The 23037-nt window shown below is 57.0% G+C and overlaps 7 protein-coding genes across 7 annotated transcripts; 5 read left to right on the top strand and 2 right to left on the bottom strand.

The window, feature by feature from the left end:
• The first annotated feature begins 294 nt into the window (after positions 1-294).
• SCHCODRAFT_02683318 (S-adenosyl-L-methionine-dependent methyltransferase) lies at positions 295-5781 on the top strand. The gene is made up of 21 exons (XM_003034846.2): positions 295-483; positions 534-593; positions 645-716; positions 771-1128; positions 1179-1584; positions 1640-1874; positions 1926-2459; positions 2509-2618; positions 2675-2923; positions 2977-3349; positions 3400-3809; positions 3859-4022; positions 4069-4109; positions 4159-4175; positions 4226-4411; positions 4466-4730; positions 4781-4794; positions 4842-5084; positions 5136-5176; positions 5230-5372; positions 5425-5781. The coding sequence occupies exons 1-21, from the start codon at positions 397-399 to the stop codon at positions 5653-5655; spliced, it is 4239 nt and encodes a 1412-aa protein (XP_003034892.1). The 5' UTR covers positions 295-396; the 3' UTR covers positions 5656-5781.
• Positions 5770-9301, bottom strand: SCHCODRAFT_02607929 (uncharacterized protein). Its single transcript, XM_003035684.2, has 10 exons — positions 8407-9301; positions 8239-8358; positions 8057-8192; positions 7616-8007; positions 7468-7567; positions 7234-7412; positions 6909-7173; positions 6636-6854; positions 6504-6584; positions 5770-6452 (listed from the first exon to the last, which is right to left on the bottom strand). Exons 1-10 carry the CDS (start codon positions 9129-9131, stop codon positions 5880-5882), a joined length of 2790 nt encoding a protein of 929 aa, XP_003035730.2. The 5' UTR covers positions 9132-9301; the 3' UTR covers positions 5770-5879.
• Positions 9302-9427: 126 nt separating this feature from the next.
• SCHCODRAFT_02607928 (Di-trans-poly-cis-decaprenylcistransferase) lies at positions 9428-10597 on the bottom strand. Its single transcript, XM_003035685.2, has 5 exons — positions 10358-10597; positions 10047-10306; positions 9896-9994; positions 9721-9841; positions 9428-9627 (listed from the first exon to the last, which is right to left on the bottom strand). Exons 1-5 carry the CDS (start codon positions 10550-10552, stop codon positions 9517-9519), a joined length of 786 nt encoding a protein of 261 aa, XP_003035731.1. The 5' UTR covers positions 10553-10597; the 3' UTR covers positions 9428-9516.
• Positions 10598-10768: 171 nt separating this feature from the next.
• Positions 10769-13129, top strand: SCHCODRAFT_02607924 (uncharacterized protein). The gene is made up of 9 exons (XM_003034847.2): positions 10769-11226; positions 11277-11355; positions 11402-11441; positions 11492-11529; positions 11580-11638; positions 11698-11945; positions 11997-12088; positions 12137-12299; positions 12362-13129. The coding sequence occupies exons 1-9, from the start codon at positions 10790-10792 to the stop codon at positions 12757-12759; spliced, it is 1554 nt and encodes a 517-aa protein (XP_003034893.2). The 5' UTR covers positions 10769-10789; the 3' UTR covers positions 12760-13129.
• A 1655-nt stretch (positions 13130-14784) lies between these two features.
• SCHCODRAFT_02695660 (S-adenosyl-L-methionine-dependent methyltransferase) lies at positions 14785-16446 on the top strand (the record flags this gene model as incomplete). Its single annotated transcript, XM_003034848.1, has 5 exons — positions 14785-15232; positions 15300-15426; positions 15477-15721; positions 15772-15828; positions 15878-16446. 5 exons carry the CDS (start codon positions 14785-14787, stop codon positions 16444-16446), a joined length of 1446 nt encoding a protein of 481 aa, XP_003034894.1.
• A 298-nt stretch (positions 16447-16744) lies between these two features.
• SCHCODRAFT_02607916 (2-isopropylmalate synthase) lies at positions 16745-19568 on the top strand. The gene is made up of 5 exons (XM_003034849.2): positions 16745-16787; positions 16836-17130; positions 17184-17573; positions 17621-17693; positions 17741-19568. The coding sequence occupies exons 1-5, from the start codon at positions 16777-16779 to the stop codon at positions 19354-19356; spliced, it is 2385 nt and encodes a 794-aa protein (XP_003034895.1). The 5' UTR covers positions 16745-16776; the 3' UTR covers positions 19357-19568.
• A 1063-nt stretch (positions 19569-20631) lies between these two features.
• On the top strand, positions 20632-22977 carry SCHCODRAFT_02607913 (uncharacterized protein). Its single transcript, XM_003034850.2, has 7 exons — positions 20632-21093; positions 21143-21354; positions 21406-21590; positions 21671-21777; positions 21829-21957; positions 22014-22082; positions 22134-22977. Exons 1-7 carry the CDS (start codon positions 20848-20850, stop codon positions 22860-22862), a joined length of 1677 nt encoding a protein of 558 aa, XP_003034896.1. The 5' UTR covers positions 20632-20847; the 3' UTR covers positions 22863-22977.
• The last annotated feature ends 60 nt before the right edge of the window (positions 22978-23037 follow it).

Genomic DNA, 23037 nt, shown 5'->3' with positions numbered 1-23037 from the left:
CATATACTTCAGATCCATCATGCTCTCGGGGAAGGTAGTGTCGTTGTCGCCGAGGGACATGTTCTCCAGGTTCGCTTCGAGGTCACTCAGCTCCCCCTTGAACCCGGACAAGAACCCGCGTATTGCCTCTGCGAACTGTTATTCACGCGTCTTCCCGTGTATAGTGTGGCTAGCTCACCCTTCTCGGCGTCATAGTCGATATTGAGGTTAATGACGGGCAGCGACCCTGCAGACATGGTGGCGGGAGGAGAACAACGCGATGACCGAAAGCGGAAACCTTTCTTGCTCTTGACCATCACGGGCGCCTATTTGTTGTCTGCATTCCGTGGCAGGCGTTTGTCGCGCGTTTGTCTTCTGGCACAGAGAAAGACATAGCCCTGGTCTGCACACCTGAAAATGAAGCGCACGCAGACTTCCGGGATGCCCCTTGAGTCCCCTTCTCCCATAAAAAAGCCAAGGGTGTCCCCCTCCGACCTCAACGACGTAGGAAATCTGAGCAAAGTCTTCGGGAAAAGTTCATAATTTTTCCCTAGCTCGCGACGTCTACATCAAGAAAACTGAACATTTCGACACCGAAAACAACACCTAAGAATGTGAAGTCGAGTTGTTCAGTGCACGCCTCAGCGGTCTAACGCAGACAGTAGAAATCCGCATCTCAAGCGATCGCCCCTACGATGAACAAGTATCTTTCAAAAGGGACCCCATCGTCGCAGAAGGTGAGAAAAGCTGGATGTACTCGGCAAACGATTCACATGCAGCGTCTTCTGCAGGTCCCCGCCGTCAGCGATGTCATAGACCTTACTGGCCTGTCAGATAGCGACGACGAAATCCCTCAGCCCAAGAACAACACGAGACGCAAGCAGGCCATGGCCATTGACATGACGAAGCCGGCACAACCTCCACAGGCTACACGACCTAACACAGTACGCGGCTCAAAGGCGGGCCCATTATCGAGGAGGAAGGAGCCGCATCCTGCTAAAGATGGTCGCCCCTTGGACGAAGAGAATAGCACCGCAGTTGTCGTCGACAGCACCTCGCGTCGCACACGCACCGCCGTCCAGCCTATCGCAGGGCCGTCGCACCGTACCCGTCGAGCCTCAGATATCATCATGACAGATGCAGCCCCAGGTAACTCGTTGCGTTTGCCGCAGCAGCTGTATGGTCTGACTCTACTTCAGGCGACGATACGGAAGCAGAAGTCCTAGAGACAGAGAACCTCAAGGTCTACGGGGAGGACTCCGACAGCGAAGACGACGGCGACGATGACGACGAAGTGCCGATGCGGGTACTGCGTGACTTTCGCATCTTCAAGCAGAATACGCCAAAGGAACCTGTCCCATTCGACCAGCTAGTGGATGAACCCGAAGAAGAACTTGCTCAATACAGCGCAACGGGCCTAGTCGAAGCATGCGTGGACGAGGACAGCGATGAAGAGGGTAGTGATTCAGCCGACTCGGAGTCGATGCACGAAGCGCCGCAGACTCAGCGCATCCGTCTATCCGACATTCTCGAGGTCGATGTGCACCACTGTTTTACGAAGAGCTTCGCCGAGCCAGAGCGCCCCGTCGAGTATCGTTATAACGAGTGAGTTTTCCTTCTTTTACCTAGGCCTACATTTCTTATTCATCCGAATCCTCAGGAATATATATTTGCTAACGAAGCACGCCTGGTACAAGTTGGACTCGCCGGCGGCCTCTTATCGCAAGCACTTCCAGGAATTCGCTAGGCAGCACCGAATATTACACACGCTCCTTAGGGAGGCCCAGAAGGAAGCTCGTCTTACGCTTGAAGGCTTTAAAACACTCTTGGATGAGATAGAGGACGACGGAGACGCGCCGCAAGTCAGTAGCGAGGATCTGGACGATCCAGTCATTGTAAGGACTGATTTCCTGCGACTTAAGTACAAGCTCACCGGCGACTCTTAGGTGGCGCATTTTCAAAAATTCCTCACCAAGTGTGCTCGCGGCCTTCGCGTTCAACGCGTCCCTGTGATCAAAAAATTACTCGAGCAGGCGCCAGCGCCTATGGTTCCGACGGTTCCCGCAGAAGCAGCCTCGAAGACCTACGCGCCGGCTTCAGCGACGAAGAAGACCAAAGTAGCGCCGTCCGCTTCGCAGCCGGTGGCTCGGCGAAGGACCGTCAGCGCTTCGGAGTCCCCTGAACCCCCCGACAGCGACGACAGTGCGCCCAACGTACGGAAGAAGGGCAAGCCCGCCAGGATGACCGACATCCACGTCGAGCCCATTGTCAAGCGCGTCGCGCAGGAATACATCGACCGCGAGATCTCTGTTACAGAGCACACCGCCTCAAACATCGAGCAAAAGGATAAGCACGACGCGACGCAGTACCCCATCCACAACACCGATCCGCACGAGATCAAGAATGGGCGTTTATTGATGACGGATGAACGCGGCCGACGGTTCTTCCAGTCTATCTACATGGACCGTGCCAGGTATTCGGTGCGTACCGCGTCCTCCAGAGGTCCTAATATGTTAATCACGGGATTAGGTTGGCGATTGCGTCGCGATCGCTCCCGGCGCCGACGAAGACAAGGTCCGCGAGCAGAACGCTGCCTCGATAGCTTCCCAGTCTCCCAATCGGCTCGCAAATGATTCGTGGTACGTGTTCCTCCTTAACTCCACTTCGGGTGTTAACTTCTGCTCAACGTTCGTAGGTTCGGTATAATCCGTGCCATCCGCAAGGACGAACCGGGCGGAGAGTACCAGGTCCACGTCCAGTGGTTTACTCACGGGTCGAAGATGATACTGCAGGAGTTAGCCCACTCGCGAGGTCTATTCTTGCTGGAACACTGTGATGATATTCTGGCACCGACCATCAAGCAGAAGGTCGAAGTCGATTTTGGGGCCCGTGGCGAGGAAAGGGCAGACGATAAGGCACCCGATGGACAACATTACCACTGCGCGTAAGTGCTCATTAGCTCTTAGCTCGAATACCATTCTCATAAACATTGCTTAGCCACGTCTTCGACCCGGAAAAGACCTCGTTCACCACCGCACCTTCGGAGAAGGACCTTGCGCAACTCTACGAAGCTTATCCGGCCGGTATGCGGTGTCCTTCGTGCTGCTTGAAAGAGCGTGATACAGAGAGGGAGACGCTGAAAAGCGATGGCGCAACGTATTTCTCTCATTACGACGAGGACTACCATGTCGGCGATACTGTGTACCTCGCTCCCGTTCGGCAGTACGACAATTTCTATCGCATTGGGCTGATCACGGCGATCAGAGGTAAAGGTCAGACTCTGTCCGTATCCCTGCAGATTTTCGCACGGCACTGCCAGCAAACCCAGCTGCCATCCCACATTTCAGCGAGTGGCTTGCAAAATGACAATGTGAGTCTCTTGAAAACATGATGACTCGCCATTGCTCACCCAAATTCTAGCGCTGCCTCATCATTGGGGATAGGGATGATGAAGTTGTCATTGCCACCATCGGCCAGAAGACGCTAGTCGTCCATGGCAAGTGCTACGTCAAGGTCCTACATACACAATCCGCCGTCGACGAATGGGTTGAAGAAGACGATCACTTTTACGTTGGGTATCGCCTCCGAAACGGGAAGCTCGTACGCCTTGGTCCCTCCCAGTTCCATGCCTGTGCCGAATGCATGAAGCTGCGGGAGGATGACCTCGCCGACATCCGCCGTCTACAAGACAGGCACGGCGTGAACGGCAAACTTCGCGGGCTGGAGCTGTTCGCTGGAGGAGGTGGCCTTGGTAAGGGCATGGAAATGTCCGGCTTCGTCGATACGGCTTTGGCTGTTGACTACGAACCTGCCGCGGTGGACACCTACAAGTACGACCACTGCAAGCGTCACTTGCAACTTGACTGACTTCATTCGCAGGAAGAACCATCCGTACACTACCGTCCTTTGCGCAGATTCGAACAAGGTGCTGAAGGCCGTACGAGGCGACAAGTCTGTCAAGGACGAATACAACCAACCATTCCCCCCTTTGCCGAAGCCTTGCACTGCCGACAAATCAAGCTCCATTGACTTCGTGTTCGGTGGTATGCTATGTGATTGCTTGTCCAATGCTGTCTCACACCCCTAAAGGACCGCCATGCCAATCTTTCAGCAAGGCTAATCACTACAAGGTCCGCCACCTGTACAATGATTCCCTTCTCAGCTCACTCGTATCTACAGGATCCAAACGACATCAGGTAAGATTGCTTTCGGTCTAACTTGTTCGTCTATGCTGACTGGTCATCAGATCTTTCCTCCCTCTCAATATGCTGAGCTTCGTTGAGGCCTACAAGCCGGACTACTTCCTGCTCGAGAACGTCCGTGGCCTTCTGGACTTCCGTCTGGGGACCACGACTCGAGGTATGCAAGACGCCAACGAGTGTATCAAGAACAGTATGGTCAAGATCATCCTACGGACCCTTATAGCGCTGGGGTGGGTGCCTTCAGTCTTGATGTTGACTTTATTGAATTGAATCGGCCTGTTCAGATATCAGGCCAGCGTACGAGTTCTGCAGGCGGGCCAGTTTGGTGTCCCTCAGGCGCGTGAACGCGTTATTTTCCTCGGTGCAAAGCTCGGACTCCCAATGCCCGTCCATCCTGTACCGACGCACGCTTTCCCGAAAGTACCTAACACCGCCAACCTTGCTGATGGCACTACCCTCGTGCCACTTCCGCGAGCCCCTAACGGAGAGAAAGGCTACATATACGCGCCTTTGCCACCTGTCACGATAGAAGATGCTATTGGAGATCTTGTGAGTGTATTGTCCCGCACGTTGTCCGATACTGACCGCATATATCTCAGCCACCCTTCGACTGGTACGAGCGCAGAATCATGCTGGCTAATTCGTGCTCATCTCCTCCAGGGTCAATCCGCACGAGATTTTTCCATCAAGCACCAAGGACAGAAACGAATGCAAGGCTAGAGAAGATGCTGGCATCAAGCAGCTGGTCGCAACCCCGACTTCGACCGGTCTCGTGGGCTTTCCGAGACCGTCGGAATATCACTGCCCTCCTCAAAACCGTTATCAACTTCAGATGCGGCGCAACTCCCCAGGAGGGGTTCTGAACATGTACACGCGCACATACAGATCGTCTCTCGTCGAACGGTGCGCCGCGTTCTCCTTTGTAGATCTCACATCTGTTGACCCAGACTGTAGTGTTGTGACTGTGCCGCTAGAGCCAGACGCTGACTTCCGTCGTACGTGACACGACTGCTGCGTGGTTCCTGCAAACTCACGATGCACCCTACAGGTCTTCCCGAGATCTTGCAGCCAGGCGGCCAGCGGGAGAAAAGGAGAGGAAGCTTTGGGCGCTGTGGCCTAAAAGGCTTCTTCGCCACCGTGATGACCCAACCAAACCCAAGCTCGAAGGGCACTTGGCTGCTGCATCCTACGGTATGACTCGTTGTACTTAGTTCTTCGCCATCCCCTACTAATTTCTTTCTAGCAAAAGCGGACCTACACCGTGCGCGAATGCGCCAGGTCGCAGTCGTTTCCGGACGACTTTGAGTTCGATTCGAAGCATTCAAAAAACCCCGAAACGGCTGTCAATGACTTCTGTCGTATCGGCGGGAATGCTGTACCCATTGAGCTGGCAAAGAAGTTGGGTCAGAGCATCGGCGCGGCCCTGGTCAAGCGCTGGCGGGAGGAGGAGCGGCAAGGCAGCCCCGAACTGTAGCCCCGGACCTGGACTGCAATCTATATATCGTGCTCATCTAGTGTAATACCCCTTCTTGTTTGTTGTATCTCACTTCACTCATACACCTGTCGAGCCACTTACACGGACACCACGCCAACGAGTCAGAATGTAGTCTCATCTCAGATGCTCGTGTAGTATGTACAGGTCAACGAACGTGGTTCACTCTAGGACATGTCCGTCTACATCACGACACCCTCTCGCTCTCACAGAACACGCGTGGGCCCCTGCCGCCCCCCATAGATCTGCGCCAACAACCCCAGCACACCGCCATCTTCCTCCTCCTCTTCCTCCTCCTGCCCGTCCCCATATGGCCGCGCCCGCCTCGCGCCATCTACATACGAGCCCTCCAACCCGCTCGCGACGCCTCCATCCGCCGCGAGATCGTCCTCGGAGATCTGCCCGTGGCCTCCTTCTGGCCGTCCCTGCAGCATCACGCTCCCCTGCGAGTCGCCCAGCACTGCCGTCTGTGCCATCCCAGGGCCCGTGTACACCGACGAAGCCATCCCGCCCGGTGGTTGTAGAGTAGACATGCCGAGGACACTCCCCGCACCATGTCGCCGACGGGCAGCGTGTTGGCTCTGCAGGAGCGCGCGATCGTACTCCTGGGCGCGCTCAGTCATTGTTGACGCGTCGGGCGGGGTAATGAAGGTGCTGTGATCGAGGTGCGCGGAGCGCCGGCGAGCGGTCGAAGGGTGCTGGTGTGCCGTGATGTCGGCCATCTTGCTGAGGTAGAGCGAGCCGGTTGGGTCTGAGGGGTTCCAGTCGGGGTTCGCTGCCTGTGGAATGAGTTAGCATGGAGGTCTCGGGTGCGAGTAGTTCGGCCTTACCTTGAAGTTCAAGAAGCTCTTCTCCATCTTGCCCTCGTTCGACACCATACGCTTGTCCCGCACCTTCTTCGGCGCGCCGAACTAGACGATCGTCAGTCATCTTTACCCTACATCATCAATCGTCCTACACACCTTGACATTCCCGTGCCGCTCGAAGTTGAATTCCGCAAAGCTACAGACGTAGCCACGACCCTCGACATGCACGCTGAACTCGCGGAAGAAGTCGATGATCGCAGGCGCGCATGGCGGCAGCGAATACCACAACACAAATGGCGTGAGCAAGACCGACAAGATCTCCTGCACGAAGATGAGGATCTTCATCTGGAAGAGCTCGCCGAACTGGGCGTGAGTCTGAAGGGCAAGGGGTCAATCATGCGTTGGCGAGGCACGAGCGAGCTTACACACCTTCTTGCTGTGCAACTCCCCCTTCCACTCGTCCGGCATATAATGCGTATGCGTGATAACCTCCATCATCAACTGCTCCGGGTCGAACACATCATGGTCGTCCGGGATCATGCCCCGCGCCGTGGCGAGAATACCACCGAACACGGATATCCAGAAAAGCACCGTGCCATGCGGCGTGATCTCAAAATGCACGACGAGGTCGGGGTCGGCGATGGAGGCGAGCACGAGCACGGCGGTGAAGGAGCCCGCGACGAAGGCGACGAATCTGTGGATGGTGTTAGTCGAATTAAAGGGGGAAGAGGGTACAAGGTTGGAAGAGACATACCTCATGATGAGCTTCATCTTCTCGTTCGGAAACTGGCCGATGTAGCTGGTCGCGACTGGATAGCTCTCGTGCAGTCTGCGCTTGAAGAAGTGTGGCAGCTCGTTGAACTCGCGGAACTTCCACTGCGCGTATAGTGTGTACTGCCGGCCTCCGATTGTAGATGGGTCTTTGTGATACTCCTGCAGGTTGAGTCGTCAATGATAGGCTCAGGTTGGGGATACCAAGGTCACTGACCTCGAAGTACCGAAAGAATGAATACATGAGAATGAATGATACAATGAATGGTGCAAAGACCGCATTAAGAATACCCATAAAGATAAATCGGCGCCGGAGGCTGTCAATCAGTCAGAACATCCACTCCATAAAGCACCAACCCACTCACCCCTCAATAAGAGGCGCGCGGTTCCGCGATTTTAGAAAGACCTTCCGCACGCGCCCATGCCGGTCAAACAGGTACTCCATCAGGCAGAACCGCAAATTCCACTCCAAAGCCTTCGTCAGCATCTTCCCCTTCCCCCGCTCCTCCGGCACGAAGCGCTTGAGCAACCTGGGCAGCGGCACACGCAGGTCGAGGAGCTCCTTGTTGAAGAGCGCGATGAGGTAGTTCTCCTGTCGGAGGATGCGGTTCGCGACGTCGTGCGCGTCGAGCTTGGCGGTGGTGGTGTCGTTCGTGTTTCGTGAGTTCTTGGAGGAGATGGCGGTGAGGGGGTTTTCTTCGCGGATGGCGCCGATGCGGCGGACGACTTCGGACCAGGGGATGGTTTGGATGTCGGACTGGGGGAAACTCAGTTGTCATAGAATTGTGTGATAGCGCCGCACATACGTCTGGTATCTTGAGTAGATGGGTATAGAAGTGATACATGTCGACGAGTCGCCTGACACCGAGCACGAACATGACTATCTGCCAGACATAGAATGCAGTAAAGAGCATGAAGAATAGCAGCGTGAAGCCCGAGAATCTGTGGCGCGTTAATGAGAGCATAGAACATGGTATTAGGAACTTACTTCGATACGCATTGGTGCACTACGACGTCGGACAGGCGCGTTGACTTCTCGGGCTTGATTCTCGAGTAATCGACGCAGCCGATGAGGAATGAGGAGAAGGCAATAACGAAGCCGACGGTCCTGAATGAGAGTCAATAGCTGGCCATAAACAAAGAACTCATCACGCACAGTAGATTCAGCCCCCTTGAGAGCGCGATGCAATAGATCCCCTTCCCCTCGTAGTAGTTGTACACATCTTGCAAGAACCCATCCAGGTTGTAGACGTTGACCCAATTCCACAGCGCCTTCTCGTATGCGTCTAAACCCCGCATCTGTGGACGCATACGCGTTGTTTGTTCCTCGTCATGCGAACTGCTAGGCGCTCGCGCCTCTTCGACGTCGACCTCTGATGGTCGGGGTGGGACAGAGACATTGTGGAGGGGAAGCACTGGCGGCGGACTGCGACCACTCCCAGCAGAGTACAATGGCTGGCCGCGGGGGACCTCGCGCGCCTTGCCCTTCTGCTTCCCCGCACGCTGGCGCGTGGCGTCCTCGATCATGAAGCTCTGCGGCACCTCGTCGTCCTCGCTCTCCTCCCTCTCTGAGCCGCGCGCATTCGGCCGCACAGCGTCCAGCTCCGCCCCCGCATCCCAGGACACCCGCCGCGTGTGCGCGGCGCCACCGGCCTCGAGATCGTTGCGCTGCGCGAGCGCCTCCTCCTCCTCCGCCTCCTCCACGGGCGACTGGTTCGCCATCATGTATCCCTGGTACGTCCTGCCCATGGGATTGAGCATGTTAAGAAATGGGCGCGAGGTCGACATGGCTGTACCCTGGGGGAAGAGCGACTGGGACGCGGCGAAGGAGCGGGAGCCAGAGAGCGGGCGGGCTGCGCGGTTGGGTTTGCTGTCGGCCATGGCGGCGGCGATGGTGGTGGTGGGAGACAAGTCCCGATATCGAGGCCTGGACGGGCTCGGTGGTGTTGTTATGCTCGATGCCCCGTGGTGGCCTGCGTCAGCCCCCTTCAGGCGCCCAGCGTCTCGTGATCCGGCTCCGAGCACGCGAGCATATCCCCGACCGTCGAGTTCACTCAAGCCCACTCATGGCTACTTAAAGGGAGCTGGTCTTGCTTCGCTGGGGCTCGGAGCTGCAGGCTATCCTAGTGGAGAGGCTCTGGGTGAAGTGGACATTCGATCTCGAACCAGCCTGGTGATAGAGACGCGAAAGAACGTGTTATTAGTCGGCGCGAGGAAGTAGTTTACAGCAGAAGTACAGAAGCAGTCTGAAGTCCTCGGATTACACCTACAAAGTCCATTGTTTCCTCTGATAGTCGAGGATTATAGGTAGGAAGTCAGATAGCCCAAACTCGGGCCAGTAGGTGGTACTGAAGTGCAGTTGTGCCTTTTCGCAGGACTAGTCCATACGGCAAAGGTCACGAGAGGGAGAAGCGCAAAGAAACAAGGAACGTCAGTCCACGGTCATTCCGCAACATGGCTTGAGACATACCTGCCACAGCATATAGTCGCTCAGTCGCTGTACGCCGCTGGTCCGGACGAGTATGTCAAGCGGCGGGGAGCCTGCAGTGCTCGTCATGAGATGCTTCTCGATGTCTTTCTCATCGACCAGCCTGCGAGAGTAGCTAGTCAGTGAAGCGTTCGTCGAGGGAAGTAGATGCACGTACGGGTAGCCCACACTGTCTGCCTTCTCCTGGGCTGCAGCTTGAACCGCATGGGTCATCTCGTCGCGCGAAGCATAGGGCATGCAGAGATTAAGGATTGCACTGCACTCTTGAGTGAGATCTATGACTTCCTGCTTGTGAAGTAGTGACGCACCGGTGATTGTTTCGCGTCATTTCTTCGGCGACACGCACGGCCTCGCGTACTGACTCCGGCAGCATGTCCTTCCTTCCCACCACGTTCAGTCGTACCCCGTACTGCTGAAGCAGGTCCCCATGTCGGCAAAGTTCTGTCAGCTTGGTCTCCGCGAGCGTCATCAGCGCGTCCACCTCTTCAGGTGGACGCTTGAAGTTGTCGATCGCGAAGGCGTACACGGAGACACAGCGGACGTTCAGTCGAAGGCAGATGCCCAGCAGCTAAGTGTGTGGATCAGTATGGGGAAGTATCCTGCATATATTGACACGCACCCTCCGCAGCGCAACGAAGCCATCCGAGTGTCCTTCCTGCACCCTCATATGCCTCGAGCGCGCGTACCGACGATTCCCATCCATCACGAACGCGACATGCTTCGGGACCGGCCCCGCTGCCAATATCCGGATGACAATCCTCTGCACATAGTCATCGACCTTCGCTTTCAGCCAGCCCAATGCCCGGCTCAGCATCTTCAAATTCGACGACGCTGTTGCTCGATTGGTGGTGAATGGGAATCGCACGCCAGGTCGCCCCTCCGGGGATAGCCACCGAGGTCGCGTGCTGATGGCATCTCTGCCTCCGCAGACGACTGGCACGTGCTAATTGTGCTGTGCCCATATATATTCAGCTTCCGTTGATGGGCGGGCTTATCCCTCTATTGTTCCCCCCATCTCTCATTCCCCCACTAGCCAGCCATGTTGCGCAGAATGGTCTCCCTCGGCACGTCGACGATCGGCTCTATGCTGGGAAAGCGCCCGCGCGAGCCCGAGCCTGAGCCTCAGACCGAGGCCGAAATCGTACCTCTCGAGGACCCTCCCATCGTTGAAGCCGAGCCCGTGGACGAGCCCATAATCTTTGATGATGAGCAGGCCGTCTCCGACGAATCCTCCAACTCTACCGTGCTCAACACCGAGGATCAGGAATCTCCTGTCAAGAAACCCCGTCTCGATTCCCTCGCCCCAGTCCGCAAGCCCAAGGTCGTCGACTGGCGTACGAAGCCATTGAAGCCCGTGCCTTACAAATTGAAGAACGGCGTGAAGAAGTACGCCGAGTTCCGGAAAGAGGAGCGCCGTGCGCCCTTCAAGGCACACTGCCCGCCTTCCGTTTACCGCGCCTACGAGACAATGCTCAGAGATGCCCATGAGTGCGTCGTGATGGCGCTTGTGGCTCTTAATACATGCTCATCGTCGACAGGATCTGCGTTCTGGACTCCTGGACCCCCGAGGGCACTATCTTTGCCAGGGACTACCACGTCCTAGGCCAGTCCGGCAAGGTGCGTTCGTCGTGTCGGCTTTGTGGCGCGGCTGATCTCCCCTCAGGTCTACACCACGCATATCGGCAAGAGGCCCCACTGCAACTGTATGTCACCAGTCCACGCATCCCAACACTGCCTCTGACGCTGTTCGCAGGCCCTAACTTCTTTCTGGGCAACCACTGCAAGCACATCGTGAGTACACTGCCATCACTGTCTGATGATCGTTTCTTACGTCCTTCTAGATCTATGTCTTCATCAAATTCCTCAACCTCCCTGTGTCCTCTTATATCTGGTATCAACGGTGAGCTTGCACATCCCGCTCTTCCATCACCCGCACGTATACTCATGTCCCCCTCCCAGCGGCCTCACGCGGCGCGAACTCTGCGACGCTTTCGCCAACGAGCCGGAGAAACGCTTCGATGCTTCATTCCGGGAACTTGCTGCCTACCACTGGGCCCTCCGCGTCGACGACCAGAACGTCAGCAAGCCCGACTTCAACGACCTCTGCGCGATATGCTGGGAGCCTCCGACGCCCGACTTCCCCAAGAGCGAGCTCAGATATTGCGAGGCCTGCAAGAAGGCTCTGCACAAGGACTGCTTCAAATCTAGTAAGTCATGCGGTGTGTTGTGAGTTTTTTGTGGCTTATACGCTGCTCTAGTGGTCAAGGGTGCGATGGAAATAGCGGAGTTCCTGAACTACCGCAACCCCCTGCACTCGCTCGCCTGCCCGCATTGCGCCTTCAGTTGGCTTGTATGTTTCCTACCTGGACTCATCGGCTTCCTCTCACCCTCGCGCCAGGGCCCCATCGAACATCCGGATCTTAAGGGAGAAGCGCTCAACAAGGTCGTCCAGAAGTCTGTCAGGATCAAAGTTACCAAACATGGATTCACTCAGCTCGCCGACGTGCTGAAACGCAAGCCCACGAAGCGCACCAAGCACTACATCCGCAAGCGCAATGCTAGTATGTCTTCCTTACTAAGCTCTTCCTCGTCTACTTGTCGCCGACCGCCCACTCTCCCTCAGAATACCGCCGCCGCTACTTCGACCAGCAGTACTACTTTGGGACCGCGCGCGGTCCGATGCCCCAGATCGTCCGCTTCCGCCAGCTCGAGAAGCACCTCGAGCGACGTCGCCAGGAGGAGCTGCGCCGCCAGGAGGTCATAGCGGCCGCGCAGGAGGCGGCGGCCAAGGTGAATGTGCTGAGCATGCAGCCAGCGTCGATGCGCAGGAAGAAGGGCGCGCAGGTGAAGAAGCCTGCGGCGCACACGTACGATGTGAGCCAGGCGGCGGAGCAGAAGGCGAGGCTGGAGGTGCTGGCGACTTATCAGGCGAGCCTTGTCGCGGCGCCGTCTGCGCCGAAGGATGTGGACGCAAGTGCTGAGGCGGGTCCGTCGCGCCTTACGATGGCTGCTGAGGCGTAAAGCTCTTTAGGAAGAACGCTCGCTGTAAGTCGAGCTGGATGTGTTCACGGTCGTGCAAGTGACACAACATTACTATCATACCCATTGCTCTTCTCTCATCTCCTGAATATGTCTCGTCTCTATCTCCCTTCCTCTTCCTCGTCCTCTCTCCCGCTTGCGAATGTACTTCTGAATTGCGTACTAAGGAATCGTGGTGCTACTAGCTGTTGTTTCTCCCGCTCTCGTGTCCTGTATACCTGTGCTTTCTCGCTGTGTATTACTATCGCATCTGTTGTCGCTGGATAAGACAATGCTATTTTGTGTTTCTTCTACTGTACTTCTCCTCTATGGCGTGTATTCCGCCGAAAAAATAATCACGGTCGCGTTTCCGCGTCGCGCCATCGCGATTCGCCTAAGGGGGGCTGCAGTCATCGGAGATGGTGTAGAGGCATCCTACCCACCGCTCTGAACACTTCAATGGCCTTGGAATTGGCGAGGAGGGACAGAAAGGACCGCCGACGCTGTTCGGCCATTGCCGACAAGGGCGATCCGAGATCGCCGCCCGTCTTTGTTCCTCTTCTAGGCTTCCTATTCGCACTCAGATGGCGCTGATATAGATGGACCACCTCGACGTACTTATAAATCCCAGGAAGTTACATGACCCACCCGTTCATCCTCGTTGATCCTGCCTTACTTGAGTTACCATGCTCGCTACCTTCGGGCGGTTTAAGGTTTCCGACACATAAAAAGCAAGCACCAATTCCAGAGTAATGGTAGAATTGTGTCCCTACTGCCTCTACAGTGCCCGGTCCGTGTGCGACGATGAGAGGACTAGAAGAGAGACGGGCAGCGAACGAGGCGGCGATCTCGGACCGACTTGCCGCCCTTGTCGACAATGGCCGAACAGCATCGGCGGTTCTTTCTGTCCCTCCTCGTCAAATCCAAGGCCATCAAAGTGTTCAGAGCGGTGGGTTGGATGCCTTTGCACCATCTCCGATGAATGCAGCCCCCCTCAGGCGAACCGCGATGGCGCGACGCGGAAACGCGACCGTGATTATTTTTTCGGCGGAATACACGCCATACTCCTCGCTCACCTGCAGCGCTGGCAACCTAACTTGTGAATGTCACCGCCAGGCTCAGGGTTGCGTGTTGAACTTGATCAGGTGACCGTGAACCTCTTACGGATGTTGCCGCCGCTTTGGCCACGCTCGCGCTGGCACCTGCCAGTCGTGAATCTCACCGACATCCCCGATGCTCCTCATAGATCCCCTTGCTCTTCATCTGCCCTCACGACCGCGGAACGGCTAATCGCTCATTTGGGATGCCCGGCGCGTCCGCAAGCCCGTCTACCGCAGCTCTAGTGTTGTATTACCCCGCGTACTTGCCAATGAGCAGAGTATCTGCCGCCATTTGCGTCCCACCGTATCCCACCCGCCCTCCTCCTTATCGACATACAGTGCCGGGAGTACCTGCCTCCATGCTAGCGCCGCACATTGGCTCAGTCGCCGGTAGACATCGATAGTCGACGTTGATCAATGGCCGCAACTCCACCGCAAGTCTAGCCTTTAGCGTGCAGCCCAGTTCATTACGCGCTCCCCACCCAGCGTCAGGGTTCACCTACAACACCCCGCCCCTCCCCACAATTGTTTCCCTCCAAGTCTCGAGACCCGCCCTTCAGCCTTCGCCTTATTGTCTTCTCGGACCGCCGCGCCCTTATGTCCGTCCCGATTTGTCTCGACGACTCGCCAGCAGATCGTCTTATTCTCCCTCTTTGTGCACGATCTCGCTGGGCGCTCCGTGATCAGCACCGTGTTGTTGTTACATACGCGCCCCGCTGATGCACCCTGCCAACGGGAATGGGCCTTGTCTGCGTGAGACAGCGTCGCACCACACAATAGGGTTCTTTGTATCAAACCAATCCGAGCCCTATCACCGACCGAGCTGCGCGGCTCCGGGGTATATAACCCTGCGCGAAGGGATGCGGTCCCTGTCTTCCCCGACCTGCGATACGAACCTACCGCGCACTTCAACGTGCTTGCAGAAACTATGACGGTGACTATTCCCGAACCCAATGTCCCGGCGCATCCGGTCAACAAGCCCGCGCTGAATGGCGCGGCATCCGCCTCTGCGTCGTCCTCAGACCGCGTCCAGCAGCTGCGCTCGCTCGTCAAGCTCATCACGGAGGCCTCGGAGCGCGTCATCTCTGGCTGGGAGGCCGAGGCTGCTGCGCAAACGGCGGACACTACTGCCCGTACCTTCCCGCCCCTCGACCTCTACGAGGCGCGCCAAGTCGTCGTCAGCGCCGGCGCCATGCTCGTCGACCTTGTACAGGACCCCCAGATTCGCATCCTCGAGCTCGGCTCGCAGTACTATGAGGCGCGCGCGCTGCACATCGCCGTTGAGAAGAATGTGGCGGACATCCTCGCCACGGCGCCCCACGGCCTTCCGCTCGACGATCTCGCGGCGCGGACCGGGGTGAAGGCGCACAAGCTTGGTGAGAGGCTGCGTTTTGCGGGGGGCCTAGAAGGAGGTGAACTTACGTTGGGCGCCCCACCCTGCAGGGAGGATCCTGCGCGCGTTGTGCTCGATACACGTGTTTGCGGAGGTGAAGCCCGGGGTGTTTGCGAATAATCACACAAGCCAAGCCCTCGTTGGGAACGAGGGGCTGCAGTCGATGATCCTCTCCATGTAAGATCTTGACTGGCTATCTGGAATCGTGGTGCTGACTGAGCATGAAGGGGTGGCATCCGGTACAAGACCTCTGCCAGCCTGCCGGCCGTCCTTTTTGACCCCGTCCGGGGACAGTCAGAGTCCAATGTGGAGACGGCTTTCCAGGAGGATATGAAGACCGACCTGCCGTGGTGGGCATGGTTGAAGAAGTACGGCGCGACGACGCGCCGCTCGCCTACCTCTAAGACGGAGCTGGAGATTTACGGTCTTGCTATGCTTGGAACTGGTCGCGCCCACGGCGCTGTCCACTTAGGTCGGCCATTGAGTACAACGATTGCTGCCGTCGGACTAATCCTGCTCCAGAATACCCTTGGGAGTCCCTCGGAGAAGCTACGGTTGTCGACGTCGGCGGTGGAATTGGTAAGAGCGGTCGGCTCAACTCTGATGATTCCCGCTAACCATCCCTAAGGCTCTATGTGTCTCGACTCTGCAAAGCGCTTCCCTAAGCTCAAGTTCATCGTCCAAGACTTGTTGCCCGTCGTTCAATCAGCGCCTCCTGTCTGGAACAAGGAACTGCCCGGCGCTATAGAAAGCGGCCGCGTGCAGTTCATGGAGCACGACTTCTTCAACGAGCAGCCCGTCAAGGGCGCGGACATCTACCACATGCGCTACATCCTTCATGACTGGGACGACGAACGCGCCGTGCGCATCCTCCAAGCGCTTCGCCCCGCCCTCCTCGCGAACCCGCGCTCGCGTCTCCTCATCTGCGACCAGGTGATGAACACTACGTACGGGTGCGATCTAGTGGACTCGGCGCCGAAACCGCTGCCGGCGAACTACGGGTACGCGACGCGGTTTTCGCATATGCTGGACTTGAACATGATGACGATGTTCAATGGGCGGGAGCGAACGGCGGAGGAGTTGGCGGTTCTGGCGAAGAGGGCGGGTCTGGTGGTCGAGCGGATCTTCAGGTGCCCGAGCTTGGTGTGGCTGACGCAGCTGAAAGTAGATGAGAACTGGGCAGGAGAGCAGGCGTAGAGCGAGGGTGGTTTGCTTGGTTTCGTCTTCGTCTTCAATTCACTGTACTTTAAGAGTTGGCTACTTGTACATTAGGTGTCCTGTATTTATCGCTGTTCTCGTGCTATAGAGCTTTCCTTGAACCGTACGCTGCCCTCGCCATCGACGACAAAGATGAGGCTCGCGAGTGGCTGGCGCTTCCCCGCATCGGACCTCCAGTCCGATCGGGCTTGCCTCGGGGATCGGGCCGAGTCGACCGAGTCACTTGCCTTTGAATCATGGGTCTGCCATCCGATGCACCTGCTATTTATTTACGTCCCTTGACTCGACGCCTTGCTCCTGACTCCCATCATGCCTATGCTGTGAGTATACTGAGAGCAACTTACGGAGACCTTGCTGACGATGTACAGCGCGGACCCCTCCCAAAAGTACCGCCCTTACACCCCTCTTAATATCCCCGATCGCCAATGGCCCTCCAAGACGCACACCAAGGCGCCTATATGGCTGTCGACTGACCTGCGCGATGGGAACCAGGCCCTCGCAAATCCCATGACGATTGAGCAAAAGACTGTCTTCTTCAAGCAGCTCGTCAAGACGGGCGTGAAGGAGATCGAGGTCGCCTACCCCGCAGCGAGCGACACCGACTTCAGCTTCGTGCGCGGGCTGATCGAGAAGGGAGAGGTTCCGGACGATGTGTGGATACAGGTGCGTAGTACTGCTCTGTGATCGACCCCGCGCTGAAGGTGTAGTGGGACTAGGTCTTGACGCCAGCTCGCGAAGACCTGATCAAGCGAACGATCGACGCTGTGGCGGGCTGCAAGCAGGCGATCCTCCACATGTACAACGCCACCTCCCCCCTCTTCCGCGACGTCGTTTTCCGCAACTCGAAGGAGCAGACCATCGACCTCGCCGTGCGCCATACCAAAATTGTGCGCCAGCTGACCGAGGAGTGCACCGCGAAGCACGGAACCAAGTTCAAGTATGAATACAGTCCGGAAACTTTCACACAGACAGAACCGGACTTTGCCATCGAAATCTGCGAGGCGGTCAAGGCTGCTTGGGGAAAGGCAGGGACGGGTGAGGAGCGGATCATCTTCAACCTCCCCGCCACAGTTGAGATCGCGCCACCCAATCACTACGCGGATCAGGTAGGCATCCAGTCTATTCATCCAGATAAGTACTTATCGGCCTGTAGATTGAGAACTTCAGCCGCAAGATCAGCGAGCGGGAGAAGGTCATCATCAGTCTGCACCCACATAACGATCGTGGTATGTATGACGTTGAGACGATGTAGTGCATACTCACGATCACGCAGGCACTGGCATCGCAGCTGCAGAGCTCGGTGTTCTTGCTGGCGGCGATCGTATCGAGGGCTGTCTGTTCGGCAATGGCGAGCGCACCGGCAACGTCGATCTCGTTAACCTTGCCCTCAACCTATATACCCAAGGAATCTCACCCGGGTTGGACTTCAGTGATATCCAGGAGACGATCGACGTCGTTACACAGTGCAACGACCTTCCCGTTCACCCTCGGCATCCCTACGCTGGCGAGCTCGTCTTCACAGCGTTCTCCGGCTCTCACCAGGACGCCATCAAGAAGGGCTTCGAGGTACAGAAGAAGAAGCACGCGGAGGCCGCCGCGAAGGGCGAGCCACAAATATGGAGCATGCCCTACCTCCCCATCGACCCCGCTGACCTCGGGCAGAACTACGAGGCCGTCATCCGCGTCAACTCGCAGTCCGGGAAGGGCGGAATCGCATACCTCATCAAGCAGCACCTCAACCTCGACTTGCCGCGCAAGATGCAGGTCGCGTTCTATCAGGTCGTACAGGCGATCTCGGATCGCGAGGCGCGCGAAATGACCGTCGACGACATCACCACCGCCTTCCGCAAGACGTACAACTTTGGCGGGCCTGCGTACCGCGGTCGCCTGACGCTGCGCAACTTCAAGATCTCCGGCGAGCCCCTCGCGGACCCGACAGACAACTCGGGCGACGAGGACGAGCGCAGGAGGTTTGACGGCACGCTCTCCGTCGACGGTGTCTTGCGCGTCATTCGCGGCGACGGAAATGGGCCGCTGTCTGCCCTGCTCGACGCCCTCCGCACGCACCTGGACATCGACCTCACCGTGCGCGAGTACTCGGAGCACACAATCGGCGAGGGCGGCGACGCGAAGGCGGCCTCCTACGTTGAGCTCGTCCCCGCGGGCGACCGCAAGTCCGCGCAGTCCTGGTGGGGTGTCGGCATCGATTCTGACATCGCCGGCTCCGGCCTGCGCGCGCTGCTCAGCGCCGCGAACAGCGCGATCGGCGACCGCCCGCTGCCCGAGCTCAAGCTCTCCCTCGGTGTCACCTCGCGCTCGAGCCAGGACGACGTCGGGAGCGTGATCGTCAACAGCCTCGGCCTCGAGCTCCCGCGCCGCTTCTCGGGCGACTTCTTCGAGGTCGTGCAGCGGCACGCGCGCGACACGGGCGGGGAGATCACGTTCGATGCGCTCACAAACCTGTTCAAGACGACGTACGGGTATGAGCTGCCGGACGCGGCGCCCGCGTTGGGCGTGAAGTCGTTCACGTTGGAGAACATCGGCGAGGGCAATCGCCGGCGGCTGCATGGGCAGTTTGTGGTGAAGGGCCACTCGCGCTCGGTCAGCGGCGAGGGCAATGGGCCTCTGTCCGCGGCGCTGGCGACGCTGCACAAGCAGATCGAGGGTACGCTGTCGATTAGGGAGTACTCGGAGCACTCGGTTGGGGAGGGCACGGATGTGTCCGCTGCGTCGTACGTCGAGCTGGTGTACGAGGCACCTGGCCAGAAGAAGCGGTCGGCGTGGGGTGTAGCGAACGATACGGATATCACGGCGTCAGGTATCAAGGCGGTCCTGAGCGCGGCGAGCAGGCTGGATCTGGTCACAAAGCCGGTCCTCAATGGGCACTAGCCACCTTTCAACGACGCTGTATTCACCCCTGTAGCATACGAATATCTACACAAAATGTATGACTGCTTACAACACCATCTCTGGATTCTCATGTCCTCCCCCGGCTCACGTCCTCGATCAGCGGTATACATGTCAAACCTTCGTACTGGAGCCCGGTTCGAACATTGTCCAGCGGAAGACGAACGGCACGTCACATTCGTCACAGTCGAGCCTTGAATGGAAAATTACCTATTCGGGCAAGCATTGAGTCCGTTTTCTTCCAGCTGGACCTCTTGTCTTCCGCCGTCACCTAGACTGATTAGCGCTTCCTTTCGATATCGCTAGATTCTCCTTCGCTTATGGAATACCTGAAAAAGCGACTCAGCCTCGTCAAGACAACTCTGCCACTTGACGTGTACCGTCTCCTTTGCAACTCCATTATAAGGTCGACTTGATCGTGCAATGCTGCATCAAGTACTTAACACTGTCAAAATCAGCTTGCTTTATCCATCGGTAAGCTTGATACCTACGGCTGTCAGGATCTTGATGACGAGCGTTCCTCCAGCCCAGACTTCTTGCAATCGAAATAATAATTCCCTTGCTACTTCATAGATGCCCGGGATGCAAAGTTCTAGTCTCCCATGACAGACGTTAGCAAAGTTCTATCCGACAGCAAGTACCATCATCGTCTATTCGAAAATGCTTTGATGTACAGGATCAATTCCTCCGCCACTGATGCCCCGACATTCTCTGCACGCCAGCGCACGCTCCTTCCATTCTTCTCGACTTCCAGAGGTGTCTAGGGTCCTCCTCAAGCGGTGCCATGAGTCCCAACTTTCCACCATATGGTGAGCACAGTGTAGATGTTGGACTAACTAACACCGCTTCGCACGCCTTATTGTCTGGTCCCTGAAGTCCCATCTCTTGTGAACATACGTACAACAATAAATTGCCCCATTTGGGTCGCCTAGGAGGGGGGACCGTCCGGACGGTTACTCGTGTCAAGACGCGGGTGATTCTTCGCGAATGTCCAGCATTTGTGCAGGTCAGGTGCGCTGATACGCATTGCACCTCGACGAAGGCGGCACCGGAGAGTTTCCGCGCCGCATTGACGTGATGGATAGTCACACAAGGTGGACGCCCTTTTCAGGTGAGTCCTCCCAATGGTCTCGCCCGACATCGTGCTCAGGCTCACTACTGCTAATAGGTCACCTCTGGTTATAGGAGCAATGTATAGCTAGACCGAGTCGCCCTCCAGCAGTCCTTCCTTGCATCCGGACCGGTCGCTTGCGGCGGGACTTAGCCGGGTCTTCTCTGATAGGACGGACCACTCCGCCGGAAAAGGAAGTGTGCTCCTTCCTTTCTTGCCATCCTTTTGTTCGACATGCGTGAATTTCCGCCGCCAGCGCTCGGTATTCGGGTCATTTATCAGGCGCAGGCCTCAGGACCTCGCCTATAAAAGACTGAAAGGATCGCCGCCGAAACCAACAACTACTCCCTCACTCTCTCATTATGACCTCCCGAGTCTACGGCCCCTTCCTCCGCGGAGTCATCGACAGCCCCTGCGCGTCAAGTGGCCTTTTCGCCAGCATGCGGGGCGCGTCCAGGAACGTCGTCCTGAAGAACACCGGCGACATCGAAGACGACCCTATGCTGATCGCGCTGGCGCCCAACAGCGGCTTTGAGCTGGTCAAGTACGTCGTGGGGGAATATATCAAGGAGATAGATGAGCGCAGCTCTCAAAAGGTGCCTGAAGAGGTGTGTCCTATCTTCCAGTCGCCTGCCCACATAATTGATGTACATCTAGGCGCTGCACGAGTTACTTGCGCCGATCGTCCTTGCCCACATCACCTTCCGCTGGGCGGACGATGGCAGGGGAAAGCTCAGGACTGGGCAGTTCGCCCCTCTCAGAGACACCTTTTGCATAGCTGCGTATAACCTGCACATCACGGACCGCGCCCAATTTGCGGAGACTATTCGTACCATCTTCACGCCCTTGGTGGAGTTGGCAGTACGCCGGTGCGTTCAACCCTCCTTCCAATGTTATCATGAGCTCAATGTCATCAACAGGTCATGCAAGTCTCAGACGGTCGTCCTGCCCCAAGAGAACCACGAGGATGTCTGCGGAGACTTCGTGCGCAAGCGCCGTCTGCCCGGCGCTGAAGTTGGGCCCTCAGGGCTTAAAGATACCGGGGAGGAGAGCATCGAGCGTCCCTCCAGGAGGCAGAAGACGAAGTCCGTGACTGGCCCAGAAGGTGCGTTCCGATTTATGTGTTTGTCGTATACCTTGCTCAACTGCGATCAAAATCTGTTGTTGGCCTTCTCCCGCGTACAGATGTGGATACTCCCGCTCCTTCCTCATCTTCCGACGGTGTCGGTGGCTCACGCGGCTCATCGGCGAACAAACCAATCGAGCTTGACAGAATCCCTCTGGGCTTGCAGGTACGTGTATCCCACGAAGATGGCGACAAACTGCTGAATGTGTGTGCCCAGCTCGAACTTCAACGACAGAGGAATGCGTTCTACAGCGAGCACAACGGTGTTGGACGCCTCGTTAATGCGGTACTGGCTACTGTGTCGTCTTCCGCTAGCGCCACCGCCGTCGAGCTCGCGAAGCTTAGAGTACGACTGTTGTTCGCAGGCAGTTAATTGCGACCGATCACTGATTTTTTTTCCAGATGACCATCCTTCCTTGGATCAGAAAGCACAGGCTCATGGTCGCGTTCGCATTTTGCCTGGGATGCGCGGTTCGTTGTTGTGTCCCTTCGAGTGATTATATGCTAAAGGACAGTGTATAGGTCATCTCCAACCCCGACTGGCTGGCGAAGTTCAATGCCGTGTTCCCCAAGGGAATCATATCGCTGTTTTTCAATGGAACACCCAGCGTAGAGAGCTCCGCTTTGGCTCCCGATGTCCTGAACGTCACCAACCTCGCTACCGCAACCGTAGCGCGGGATGTCTGCACCGTCCTTCATGACGGCGGTTCCGCTTTGGCCTCGACCTGCCCGACAGTGCCGATGAGCGCGCCTGCGACGACTGCTTTGCAGGACATGTGTACTGCACTGCACGACGGTGGATCGGTTCTTGCCACCAGTTGTTCGACCCTCCCGTCTGTCACCTCTGCTGCGGCCTCGACACTAGCATCCACTACCGTGCCCACAGTCGGGAGTGGCGCGACTTGCACCGCGTTGTCTGCACCCTCGGCTGCTTTGACGCCCGACTTTGTCGTGGATGTTCGCCAGTGCGTCAGGGCCCAGCTCGGCGAGGAAGCCGCCACCGGTCCTCAACTCGAGGCTATGCTTCAGGCCCTCGACGACGCTGTCAAGAAGTCGGGGGCCGATGCGCCAGTCGAGGTACCCAAGCATCTGATTGGCAAGATCAGTTGCGAGGGGAGCGCCTACAGCACCTTCCAGTGGGTCATGGACAGGCAGGGTAGGATCTCGAATAGGGCGTTCTATGGGGGTCTTCTGAAGGCTATGCTTTGTGGCACCTTCAGTGGAATGGGTGTCGTCAAACCGAAGATGTGATGCTGTTCTGTCTTATGTATATGCACATTTCATGTATGTTACTATGCCCTTGACACCAGCTATGCTTGACATGCCTGAGAACTGCCCAATATTCGAACTCTGATGTTCTTCAACCCTTGTGCGATGACCGCAGAACTTGTTCAGACCAAGCTCAGGCCACCATCTACACCCCGCT

Source organism: Schizophyllum commune (assembly GCF_000143185.2).
Source record: "Schizophyllum commune H4-8 unplaced genomic scaffold SCHCOscaffold_1, whole genome shotgun sequence".
Lineage (NCBI taxonomy): Eukaryota > Fungi > Basidiomycota > Agaricomycetes > Agaricales > Schizophyllaceae > Schizophyllum > Schizophyllum commune.
Note: the sequence above shows the minus strand (reverse complement) of the source record. Positions and strands in the feature narration are given on the sequence as shown.

Excerpts from the sequence above, each read along its gene's own strand:
- SCHCODRAFT_02683318 (XM_003034846.2), top strand. The coding sequence starts at position 397 with ATGAAGCGCACGCAGACTTCCGGGATGCCCCTTGAGTCCCCTTCTCCC. Across the intron at positions 1,585-1,639 it reads GTCGAGTATCGTTATAACGA|GAATATATATTTGCTAACGA; the intron begins GTGAGTTTTCCT and ends CCGAATCCTCAG. Across the intron at positions 4,412-4,465 it reads CGGACCCTTATAGCGCTGGG|ATATCAGGCCAGCGTACGAG; the intron begins GTGGGTGCCTTC and ends CGGCCTGTTCAG.
- SCHCODRAFT_02607929 (XM_003035684.2), bottom strand. The coding sequence starts at position 9,131 with ATGGCCGACAGCAAACCCAACCGCGCAGCCCGCCCGCTCTCTGGCTCC. Across the intron at positions 7,413-7,467 it reads CATTCTTTCGGTACTTCGAG|GAGTATCACAAAGACCCATC; the intron begins GTCAGTGACCTT and ends CTCAACCTGCAG. Across the intron at positions 6,855-6,908 it reads GGGAGTTGCACAGCAAGAAG|ACTCACGCCCAGTTCGGCGA; the intron begins GTGTGTAAGCTC and ends CTTGCCCTTCAG.
- SCHCODRAFT_02607928 (XM_003035685.2), bottom strand. The coding sequence starts at position 10,552 with ATGCTGAGCCGGGCATTGGGCTGGCTGAAAGCGAAGGTCGATGACTAT. Across the intron at positions 10,307-10,357 it reads GCTTCGTTGCGCTGCGGAGG|CTGCTGGGCATCTGCCTTCG; the intron begins GTGCGTGTCAAT and ends CCACACACTTAG. Across the intron at positions 9,628-9,720 it reads GCGACTATATGCTGTGGCAG|TCCTGCGAAAAGGCACAACT; the intron begins GTATGTCTCAAG and ends CGTATGGACTAG.
- SCHCODRAFT_02607924 (XM_003034847.2), top strand. The coding sequence starts at position 10,790 with ATGGTCTCCCTCGGCACGTCGACGATCGGCTCTATGCTGGGAAAGCGC. Across the intron at positions 11,356-11,401 it reads TCCTAGGCCAGTCCGGCAAG|GTCTACACCACGCATATCGG; the intron begins GTGCGTTCGTCG and ends ATCTCCCCTCAG. Across the intron at positions 12,300-12,361 it reads CATCCGCAAGCGCAATGCTA|AATACCGCCGCCGCTACTTC; the intron begins GTATGTCTTCCT and ends ACTCTCCCTCAG.
- SCHCODRAFT_02607916 (XM_003034849.2), top strand. Across the intron at positions 17,131-17,183 it reads CGGACGATGTGTGGATACAG|GTCTTGACGCCAGCTCGCGA; the intron begins GTGCGTAGTACT and ends TAGTGGGACTAG. Across the intron at positions 17,574-17,620 it reads CCAATCACTACGCGGATCAG|ATTGAGAACTTCAGCCGCAA; the intron begins GTAGGCATCCAG and ends ATCGGCCTGTAG.
- SCHCODRAFT_02607913 (XM_003034850.2), top strand. The coding sequence starts at position 20,848 with ATGACCTCCCGAGTCTACGGCCCCTTCCTCCGCGGAGTCATCGACAGC. Across the intron at positions 21,094-21,142 it reads CTCAAAAGGTGCCTGAAGAG|GCGCTGCACGAGTTACTTGC; the intron begins GTGTGTCCTATC and ends ATGTACATCTAG. Across the intron at positions 22,083-22,133 it reads CATTTTGCCTGGGATGCGCG|GTCATCTCCAACCCCGACTG; the intron begins GTTCGTTGTTGT and ends GACAGTGTATAG.